Source organism: Cyprinus carpio, chromosome B23, assembly GCF_018340385.1.
Source record: "Cyprinus carpio isolate SPL01 chromosome B23, ASM1834038v1, whole genome shotgun sequence".
Lineage (NCBI taxonomy): Eukaryota > Metazoa > Chordata > Actinopteri > Cypriniformes > Cyprinidae > Cyprinus > Cyprinus carpio.
The window spans coordinates 19,279,776-19,291,794 of NC_056619.1; the positions used below are offsets into that span (position 1 = coordinate 19,279,776).

At 36.6% G+C, this 12,019-nt stretch overlaps 1 protein-coding gene across 2 annotated transcripts; it reads right to left on the reverse strand.

Moving 5' to 3' along the window:
• Positions 1–875: 875 nt before the first annotated feature.
• Positions 876–11,873, reverse strand: LOC109100928 (E3 ubiquitin-protein ligase NRDP1). Of its 2 annotated transcripts, none has more exons than XM_042750328.1 (7): positions 11,669–11,873; positions 9,483–9,582; positions 5,660–5,775; positions 4,441–4,712; positions 4,094–4,229; positions 3,863–3,966; positions 876–3,173 (listed from the first exon to the last, which is right to left on the reverse strand). In XM_042750328.1, exons 3-7 carry the CDS (start codon positions 5,747–5,749, stop codon positions 2,819–2,821), a joined length of 957 nt encoding a protein of 318 aa, XP_042606262.1. In that variant the 5' UTR covers positions 5,750–5,775; positions 9,483–9,582; positions 11,669–11,873; the 3' UTR covers positions 876–2,818. The 2 variants fall into 2 exon arrangements, with proteins under 2 accessions (XP_042606262.1, XP_042606263.1); XM_042750329.1 differs by having other exon boundaries at positions 11,651–11,873.
• Between the last annotated feature and the right edge of the window lie 146 nt (positions 11,874–12,019).

Here is a 12,019-nt window from a genome sequence, read left to right on the forward strand (position 1 = left end):
ATCCAAAAGTGGTTTTCAAACCAGTCCTGCAAGCACCCCTAGCACCTCACATTTTGTATGTCTCCCTATATCTGACACACCCATTTCAGGTCTTGCGGTTTCTACTAATGAGCTGATGAGTTGAATCAGGTGTGATAGATAAGGGAGACATCGAAAATGTGGGGGTGCTCGCAGGACCGGTTTGAAAACCACTGCGAATAGAGCATGCTTTTCAGTTACTGAAGACAAGACTGAGGGCAGATAGACTCACAAACAAGCAGCAACTCAAGGTGGAATACTTCTGGACCTGCCTGTACATACTGTACGTGCAATACACTAACCATAAGAAAATATTATTAGCAAAAGTGTGAGCAGATAGTGTATTTCGTGTGGAGCAGGAGCTGATAATGAGAGCTTCTAGAAAAACAATGTGACATTCCTACCCTCACTGGTACTATAATGGGCTGGATTAAAATGACTTTCTGCATTAGTGGCTACAGCCTGGTCAAAGAAAATACCAACAACAGGAGGCTTATTCCTACGTGCATGTGAATATGTATGCTGTTTGGCCTCAAAACATTCACAGAACAGAGATCAGCAGATAGAAGTGACTACATGGTCACCAAATAGCAATAAGAGTTAATTCAGCTCAAAATAATGGTATATGGCAACAGAAATACTTTAAAACTCAACGGACTGCTCATTTTAACAGTTAAATTGCACTTTAGTGACATTCTGTGGTAGAAGAGAGGAAAAACAGCAAAAACATGAGGAAGCAAGCTTTCTATTGTGGTTAGCATTGCATGCTTTTGCTGTTTAAAACAGCTGATGTAAACAACACGACCAACAAGACGTTCCTGCTACCATGTTAATAATAAAGACAAAAGACACTAGTGTCGTATTGCAAAATCATTGATATTTATTCATTCTGTCAGTAACCCACAGCACAAAAGCACGAATAAAAAACAAAAACAAACAGAAGAATGCCACATCCATGGACAATGCTGCAGCAGGAAACATGAGCTCTTCAAACGTTTCATCCCTGTTATCAGATGATAAAACCTGAGAGTCAAGAAAGTCTTGCGTGTCCAGTAAGAGATGATGAATCGAACGCAAAAATGTGAACTTTTATTTTTATGAATGATACGGAAGGTGATCAGATCCATCAGAACCAAGAAGTGAAACACACTGGGTCATGTTTAATCTCTCCAGCTTCAGAGTGCGGTTGTGAGACGATGTGCAGAGAAGCCATGTGACACAGCGATCATGCAACGAAGCATCGAATGAAGTGTGATAAGGCAAAGTTCACAGACATTTCTCCCCAATTCACTCACAGACCTGGCTGAATAATGCAGAGTAAAACATTCTCGGTCCTTAGTTTTCAGCTCATTGAACAACATTTTCAAAAAAGCTACTGTAAACAACGCAATGAGCATTCAGGTCTATGTAACACTGAAGCAGATGACACACAATAGCTCTGAAGATACATTTCAGAATCGCTGAACTTACATTATCGATGTCCGCGCAATGACAACAACAACAAAAAAAGCAAGCACGATGTGCATACAACACAATAAAACACTTTGGTTGCAGAGACAACTATCGTACAACACAAATTAAACCGATTCTTAAATCAACTATGTACAATGAAGGTACATAAAATATGCAAAATAAATTCTTATCCACTTATCCAGGAGTCAATTGCACAATATACACAAACATTCAACCATTCCATCTCTCTTTATTATTTGAAATTCATCAAGAGGTGCTGTGGCAAATGATGGATAAAAAAACAGTTCTGATGTAAACCACGAAGGTAAAAAGGTCCAGATATGGTTGAGCATCTGCAGAAGATCCCACAGACATCATGTTTTACATCAGCGGTAAGTTGGTCATTTTTCACAATGTTTTTATACTTCATATTGATTCATAAGCTTTTCATCCATCATTTATGGGTTCGCATATGGTGAAACTACTAGACAAAAAATTTTGATGTGACTAAGACCATCTTAAAGAAGAAAAATCTGGTTCTGGTTTATAATAGTGTAATAGCCAGTGTTGCCAGTAGAAGAAAAAAAAATATTTCTGGAGAAAATTTATTTGAAAACTAAAGAGTGGAATAAAAGGTATCAAATCAGCTGTTGATTTCTATCATATCCTCTCCATCACTCTTTCCAACAAACATCTTCACAAAACAAGATTCATGACATCTTGTTTTTCCAATCAGCACACAGTGCAAACACCGAGCAGAATTCTTTATCTAGCATACTTTAATCATAGCTCTATTGAGAAAAAAAAGAAAGATTGAGATCCATGGTAGTTAAAACACTCTACTCTAAATAGCAAACTTAGGTGAAGACAGCAAATATGTCGACTACTCTATTAGAACAAGAACAGATAGCATATTTGTCTATATTTCTTTATCATCTGTATTTACAAGAATCTTAAATTGTCTTAAGCCGTGACACATATTTGCTCTCAAGAGGGAAATAAATGTTAAAGGGGAAATTAGACATCACTTCAAATCCTTTTGATTTCAATGTTAATGTTAAAACATACGTGTACCATCGTCCCTGATAATGTTTCAAGTTGGTTTTTGTCATTAGGGTCCACTTTTTGAAAAATGTCCATTTAAGGCAAAGAGAATAGGGAATGCTGGAGGTCCACGAGCGGAGCGCTTTCTCTGCCTGTGTCCTTCCTTAGAATTTGAGGTAACGACTGCCGATGAGGTCTTGATATTTTAAGTGGGATGAACTGAGAATTTTTTAGAGGGGGGAATCAATTCAGTCTCTGTAAACCCCTTTCTGCTTTTCTTTATTGGCACCCACCTATGTACAGACTATAAGATCTCTTCAACGCCATGAGCGAAGATCATAACCAACCCCGGCTCCAGAATCATATCTTCACCCATGTGCTGGTTCTCACAGGCCATCACCACCACGGCCTGCTTACCCGGAATGCGCTTGGCCACATAGTTTTCGTAATATCGGCGGTTCATCTGCCGTGTCTCCAGCGTGGCCAAGCCTTGGGGCCAGTTACGCTCGTGGGCGTTCTCGATGAGGTCATTAACGATCGACAACGGGCATCCACTGTCTATGAGTGATCGTTTGATGACGGCCTGGAGGACGGCGTCGGGTGTGGAGATCATTCCTCCCCAGCGGGTCACGCGAGCAGGCTGGAGAGAGTTCACCCACCTGTTGCCAAACGAGAGTGGTTAGTTTGAGAGTCATCACATTAGCAATTACAGAATCAGCATTATTTACTTACTCAACAGTAACCTATCAGTATTCATGATGAATTTACTTACTCCTTGTTTACATAGTAGACTTACATTTTATCCACAACACAATGCAAATAACTGTGGGTTTAGCCTTATTATTTTCACAAATATATTAGGGATGGATGCAAGGATGCATTAAATTGATCAAAAGTGACAAGAGACTTTCTATTTCAAAAGATTTCTATTTCAAATAAATATTGTTCTTTTGAGCCATCAAAAAAAATCTGGAAAAAGTATCAAGATTTCCACTAAAATATTAATCAGCACAACTGTTTTCAACATTACAATTATAATAATAACTGTTATAATATTTCAAAATATTAATATTTTTTACTGTATCTTAGGTTAAATAAATGCATCCACGGCAACCATAAGAGACTTATTAAAAATAAATAAATAAATAAAATATATGATTAGGTCATAAATTAAGTCTATGTTGCTGCATATATATATATAAATTACAATGATTTTAAACCGTTAAAGATCTATTTGAATATATATATATATATATATATATATATATATATATATATATATATATATATATATATATATATATATATATATATATATATATATATATGAGAAGAACATTTCACTCACTCTAGGATCTCATTGTACTCTATGCTCTCCTCCAGGTTCTGTAAGTTAGGGTTAGCGCTTCGTATCGCTCGCATGTAAGCTTTCAGGAGCTGGATGTCACGTTTCTGAATAACAGAAATCATGAGAATATTAAAAACAGTGTTGTGTGTGCTGATAAGAGCAGAGAATGCAAGATGTTAAATTCAAATAAATTCATGTGACATGATAAAACATAAAACACACAGGTCTGACCTGTTCTGCAAGTTGGTGCTTGTGCTCAGCTGCAGTCTTCTCTAGATCTGCGATCTTGGTCTGCTGTTGTTGCACCACGCTGCGTAGGTGCTTAATACAGTTGTGATTGGGCATCTCATCTTTGGGCATTTCTAGCCTGCGGAGTAAAAAAGCAATTGTGATTAATATGTCAAAAAAACATTAAGGGCTGATCACACAGGATGTATTCTTGCATAAAAAAAAAAAAAAACGTGTGACGCAGAGCAGAAAAAGACGCTGAGAAAGCAGTGAACCATGGAACTACAGTCAAACACATCCATACAGCACATGAGTGGGTTAAGTGAGAACTAGATAAATATGGTAGATACCCGCAGCCTTCTTCACACGTGACGGGTCGTTTAGGGTTGTGTTCGCAGTCCTTGAGATGTGACTGCAGCTGGTCGAGCCGAAGGGTGGCCGTGCAGCCGAAGCCGGCGTTATCACAGGTGATCTGCAGCTTGGAAAGCATGTTACGCATGATTCGGGGAACGGGTCGAAGATGGGCTAGAGTCACCACGGTGCGGTCCACAGGGCAGATCTGTTGCTGTGCAAACCACTGTGTGATGCAGGCGTTACAGAAAGCATGCTCACAATGCGGGGCCTGAGAGAACAGACAGATTGATCAGGGTGTAACCTGAACTCAGTGGCTACTGAGTGTTCTTGCTGAAGTGCATTTTTCAGACATTTTGCACTGTGTATTTGGAGCAAAATAAATCAATTGGCAAATACAGTAATTTATATCTAAAAAATTTATAAAATAACTAACTTTTAGTAGTATTAGTAACTAGTATATCTATTGTTGTCATTTGATTTATTAATGTTATTATTACTGCTGTCAAACAGTTAATTGCGATTAATCACATACAAAATAAAAGTTTGCATAATATATGTGTGTTCTGTGTATATTATATATATCAATACACTAGGGCTTGCATAGACTAGTCGAGTAGTACAGTGATCGACTACTTCAAACACTAGTCGGCGCTGTCGGACACAATCGACTACTCGAGCATGCATTAACCATAATGCATGCACAGAGTTTGCAAGTACAACGTGAATCTTAGGATTACAATATTGTGTGTAGCTGTTACTTTCTATGGCTTTATCTATGTTGCATGTAAAATTAAAATATGTAATGTAATAATTAGGGGTGTGCCCGAAGCCGAATATCTTATCAGGAACGGCACAGATAATGGCTTCAAAAACGAATAACGGACAAGGAATAATTCTGCCTGAATATTCGGCTGAAGCTGGCACAGTCCGGTGTTTGCTAGATAACAGTATATATACAAAGCACACATAGATATATTATGTAAACAAAAACTTTTATTTTGGATGCAACTAATTTTAATAATTAATAAAATAACTAATTGAATAATTATAAAGTATTATTGTTGATATATTACTATTTTATTACTATTATCATTGATTTTGATTAATTGATCATTTTGAACCCTTATGAAACACATTCACACAAACTCAATGTTGTCTCTGTCACTTTCTCAAGGTGTTCTAGGATGTTGCGGTTGAATGAAAATAAATATCGACCTGCACTGGCTCCTCCAGTACCCCACTGCAGATGGGACATAACAGATCCTCGTCCACCTCTCCTTGGAACCTGGTGACGTCGTACCCCATGGCACATTACCAGAGTCCTTTGATATCTGAAATGAGGCAGGCAGGAAGAGAGTGTTGTGAGAACTCAGGCAGCCAACCGCCTCTGAGACAGAGATGCATGAGAAGAACTGGAAGTACAACAGGATGAAACTAAAAACTCATAGCCTCTGTTGGCCATCTTTAACTTGAACACTAAAAGCAGCACAAGAACTGAAGAACTGTGAAATCAGGCCTCAAAAAGATTTTAACCAATGTATCATCTGAGTTTCTTTGTGGTACTTGCTTTAAAATGTAGGTTTCAGATTAAATATAAAAAACTCCTTAGATGCACTAAAAGTAAACTGGTAGAGGTTTAACAAACATGGCATTTTGAGCTGAACATGGAGGCACTCAATGTCCTGCTATAATACAGACGTAACATGATCGCATTTACAAAGGTGACCTTCTTTTTGTTCTTTGTAGAGCCACTAGGTCCACACGGCTCTCTCAAGTGAAAAATGCAATGTCTGTGTGTTTGTGTGTATGCTGGTATGAGAATACTAATGTGCCGTCAAAAAAATATAGGTCCACTGTGAAGTGTGGCGGCCCACTTAGTAACCCAGCATAATGGGAAACCATTTTAAGTGGCCTAGAGATTACATTAAGATTAACAATGTGAGGATAGAAATTTCACCTCTTTTCTGACTTCATTTTGAGAAACTGCTAAACGGAAGGCGAACATTAATCAGTTAGTGTCCAAAAGCAGGTGTGACGCAATCAAAACGACAAGTAACAAAAACCATCACCTATAATCGTTTTTTGTCCTATTCAGCTTTGACAAGCAACAAGACATTTTGTCAGTCGGTTTCTATTTTTCTATAATGAAATTTTATTGCAGCAAAATCAGTTCCCATTTAGCTGTATATTTAACATTAAATACACCATGATTGCTTGTGACTGTATCACTTGGCACTTTTTAAGGTAATCATTCTTGCTAATCATTCCATTTAAAGAGACTGCTGCATTATATTTTGAATATATTTGAGTGTCTTCAGTAGGGCTGCAAAACCGTTAATTGCATTCAAAATAAAAGTTTACATACTATGTGTGTGCTGTCTATATTTATTATGTATATATAAATCAGGGTTTCTGCAGGATTTTTAAGCTCAAATTTAAGGCCTTTTTAAGACCTGCACAAATAAAATTAATACCATATGAGCACGGTAGGGCAATGTCTATAGTGCCATATTAAACTGTAAAATTACTGTAAAAAGCATAATTTACAGTTCAGATACAAGTTTTCACAAAAACAAAACGTTTTACAAAATGCTAAACTTTACATTTCAGCCTTTAAACCATTTTGAAGAAAATGGATGAGTCAAAAGTATTAATTATTATATTAATTTAAACAATTATTATCAATAAAATATATCAATTAAATAACAAATTGGGGTGTGCGATATCAACAAAAAAATTATTTCTCGATAATTTTCTGGGATTTTATCGATAACGGTAATTAGATAATATTTTGTTATAGTGTATAATTGTGCTAACAGCTGACTCTTGAATTTTTTTATATTCTTCATCTTCTGTGTGGTAAGTTCACAGCAATAATAGAAATTAATCATTTCCAACAAGTTTTATGGCCATTTTTACCTTTAAGCCATTTTTTCTTAAAGTTTGCACCATCTTTTGAGTCAAATTCTTGCATTTGGGCTTTTACCAAGCAAATGAAATCAGTATCAACAAAACAGGTCTTTGCAATGCAGTGGAAACACAGAAGCTGCATTAGAAGTGGCCCTTAGATGCATTTACACACTGTTTAATGCAGCTCTGAGGGACATGGAATACTTTAACTTTTAATACATAAATAATGTTTTGATATTTTAAACATAAAACATTGTAAACTGATGTATGATGTTATTTCCTTAAATGTGAAATTGAAACCGCCAGTAGTTGGCTGCAAGTCACAGTTAAGTGAGTCATTGCGATTGAACTGAATCATTTACATGGGTGATTCATTCAGAAACGAATCACTGTCGTGTTGCTCAGAGACACAAAACAGCGCTGTGACTGTGTTTGTTTGGAATGATTGTCTAAAATGCAAGTCTCTTAATATTAACTTGTTTATTGAACTGTAAAATCAATATCACATTTGTAATCATGCTGACTTTTGGAGAAAAACACGGCACTCTTTGTGTGATATTACCTATATGAAATGATATTATATACATTTATATTTTCTGCCCCATATCTTGAATTATGTGATAATTCTAAATGCATTTTAATAGACTGATTCATGTAGTGAAAGAGAACACTATAAATGCGCACGCGCACTAGTCTAACCTGCTAGACTTCATGTAATGTATGCGCGCACTCTGTAGGTGTTTTGTTTGCTTTTTGCGATACACTGGATAATATCAAATCACATAGTTAAAACAACAATTACGATATTATTGCAGGATTCGCAGACCATAAATATCGCACACCCCTATCCTGTGTAGATTTTGATAATGCATTGTCTTGACCGAACCACCAGTTAACATTTAAAGCTCTGCGTGTTTGAAGGGTAAAAACATGGGTCGATTTTCGCATTTGTCTGAATTCTGAACAAAACAACAGTTTTACTGAAAATGCTCATTCATTCTGACAGCAGGTGGAGCGTATGGTAGAAATAATACTGTTTCCTTGGTAACAGCAGAACACAAAGCAGCGCTGGCACCGGACTTTGAACGTGCAGCGCTCGTGTTTATTTAATGAAATCATAACGTTAGCCTTTTGAAGTTTAATCGTCACATTCAGCCATATCGCAATTCTGGTCTTTCTGTCCCCAAATTTAAGACCTCTTGAAATCATGATTAAGACTTTCCTGTACAATTTAAGACTTTTTAATTTGGCATTTTAAGCTATATTATATAATATTATATATATATATATATATATATATAGATTGAGATATTATATATATATATTATATATATATATATATATGAATCTATCTTTTTCCTTATATACATGTATGTGTGTGTATTTATAAATATACATAATACATATACACAATACACACATATAGTTAATATATACGTTAACATAATGCTGTCAAATAATTAATCGTGATTAAATCACATCCAAATTAAACGTTTTTGTTTACACTATATGTGTACTGTGTATATTAATTATGTATATATAAATACACACACATACAGTACATATTTAAAAAAAAAAAATACATGTTTATACATTTATATTCATATCCATATTCTCATATTTTATATTATATAAATACATTTAATATATAAACATAACATATTTTTCTTAAATAATGCATGTGTGTGTATTTATTTACATAATAAATAAACACAGTAAACACACATATATTATGGAATGTAAAATATTATCAAAAACTTTTATTTTGGACGCAATTAATCATTTTGCAGCCCTAGTTTTCAGTGCCAATTTACTATTTTGGTACCAGTTAAATATTTAGGATAAACCCATTCCTAGATTACAAATAAGAACAGTTCTTAGCCAGAATAAGATCCAAAATGGATCAGATTTTATGGCGGAAATCATTAAGTTATTAACGCCCATACAGATTTACAGAAAGCAGACCTTTTAGTACCACAGAGCACAAACGATATAAACCGTACTAAAATGCATTTCTGAATAAATATGCATGATCCGAGTGATTATATAACACACAGTAGCATTAAAGGATTACATTTCCTTTGCAGCTATATCGTGTGAAATATTTAAAAGAAATGTACATTCATACCTCACGAAAGCGCAGCCCTCATGATCCCTGTACAATGAGTGGTCCTCATGTGTCAGGTGGGCAAAGTGATCTTCCTTACGATGCAAGACTGAACATCCCCCTTAAGAAAGAGAAAACAAGACATCCATTAGGATGCAATCAATACACTGCTATTTATTTCAAAGCAATTTAATTAAGATTTAAAAAGCCCGTTTGAAACATTTCCTGGAATCTTCAGACAAGTTTGGCGTATTTATTGTCAATTAGTCCATTCCGATTTCAAGATGTTTAGTATATTATGATCATTTAAGCTTACGGATGCTTTTCTCCCTCTTTGTCCCTTAAGTGGAAATCCAAAACCATTAATGCCTTGACGCATCGCAATCAAATTAAGAGCTGACTCATTCAAGAGGCTGATGACGTATGGGTAGAGGCTACACATGCACGCAATCACAGGGCTGGATGGTATAACGTGTAATGAAATATATTTTTGCAATATATATTTGGGTAGCCATCAGTAGGCAGAGCTTCTAAAGCAATTAAAAATCATGACTCGAATGTGGCTCATCCGATTAGAGTTTGCCTGGCAGGCCAAAAAAAATTCCCATAGACTTACATTGAGCCATATATAGGGACCAAATCATCACAGAGGCTTGTGGCTGGGCTGGTAGTAAGAATCCACCCAGAACACCCCAGCAAACACAAAGCAACACCCTGGTAACGATTTATTACACCCTAGCATTTTCCACAATAACTTGTGTTTTTAGGTTGGCGTGTGCCAACATGATTTAGACGCCCGTGGCTTTCACACAGCCTACTGAAACAAAACAAATGTAGTCAGCAAGGATTAGACTTGTGATGGAAAGCACTTATCCAGGAGCACAACATTTTTCCTTTGGACTCTGATAAGTCATTAAACAAGAAGCAGAATGCTGATGTTGGGACACAGATCCATTCTCTTAATTTGGTAAAACAAATCCAAAGCAAAAAAAGGGGCTGCGTTATGTAGACACAGCATCTTTTCAGATTCATAACAGTTCTGGGAGGGGTGGTATTGTGTCCCGGTAGGCTGGTGGTGACCTAATTTTAGCTTGTCTAAGCAGACGGTGGGGGAGAGAGTGGGTGATTTGGCACGTTCTCACCTCAACCCCCATTTCAGCAATGGCGTTCCTGGCTTTTATTCAGTAAAGATCTGGTTTAGTGGCACGGATGCATGATCACCAAGAGCACATTTGGAAGTGCACAGCTACACTGGCACACATTTGCCAGTGTTAAGTGTTTTGTTCCATTAAATAGTTGTAAACTGCCTGAAATTTTGGATCATGTACTGGATGACAGGTCTGACAAACCCCTAAATTCAAGTATGAGACGATAGTAAATTATGATGTTCTGATGATGCAAAATGGGGGTATGTTTCTGCATCAAAAATCTGTACACATGACAGTCCTGTCTCTTAGCATATACAACTGGATAATGTCAGGGGTTAAATGTACAGATGCAGCCATTTAAACAAGATGCATATTGATCATAAATAACAGCTGAACATTACAGACAGCCATGAATATGAATACAGTGTCATGCTGGATTCGGACAGACAGGTTAACTGTACTTCTACCAAAATACACACATATAGCAATGAACCAGACACGGCGGGACAGATGCAAACATCCGTACAATTATTAAACCTCCTGGCGATGTAAAAAAAAAAAAAAAAGCTTCTGCCACACGTCTGCTGATGTGTTTGATCGAGTAACGTTAGGCGCTTAGCATTAGCCAGCTCGCTAACGGTGCTGTACAAAAACAACCAACAATCATCACAACCACGGGCCTTCCTTACTGCGCTTGTGTTTTTTTGCGTATAAAAAGGAACGAGTGTCTTAAAATGCCATTTTTCCACAGTGAAATTACATTTAAAGTGTATGCGTTGATGCTAAGGAGCTAGCGTGGCGAACTAGCATGAAATCCAACTAACGTTAGCTGGCGCACGCCGAAAGAGCAGCTTTGGTCTAACATTACACCACACTTCCTTAAATGTCACATTACAAATTCTAGCCACTACTAAAACCGCTGTAAATTTCATTTAAATACTGTTCTGATCAAAAAGCATCTTGCTGTGTTCATGTTTCGTCACTGCCTCCAGTTTGTGCTACTATCCGGTAATTTGACATAAATAAAGCGTTGAAACTCACTCAGCAGGACTGTAATACCTGTTCCCGTGGATCGCGGTATTCCTCCCGGGCTTAATGTGATTTCTGGATTTAGAGCCTGTGATATTTGCAGTGATGGCCGGTTTAGAGATGGCCGATTTCTCTTCCTGAGCCGAGCGGATGAAGTCTGACTGAATCTGCTGCTGCGCCTACAGGACAGTGTGTGTGTGGAGGAGCAATTATACCTGATTTACTCTTATATTACATGCATACTAATCTTAGAGCGTATATATATCCTATACAGGAATTATTTAAAAAATAATAATCTATCTATCTATCTATCTATCTATCTATCTATCTATCTATCTATCTATCTATCTATCTATCTGAAGTAACTATATAAAAAAGTTA

Coding starts and splice junctions, on each gene's coding strand:
- LOC109100928 (XM_042750328.1), bottom strand. CDS start 5,749: ATGGGGTACGACGTCACCAGGTTCCAAGGAGAGGTGGACGAGGATCTG. Junction 4,713..5,659: donor TACTGGAGGAGCCAGTGCAG/GTCGATATTTAT, acceptor CTGTTCTCTCAG/GCCCCGCATTGTGAGCATGC. Junction 4,230..4,440: donor ACGTGTGAAGAAGGCTGCGG/GTATCTACCATA, acceptor TTTACTCCGCAG/GCTAGAAATGCCCAAAGATG.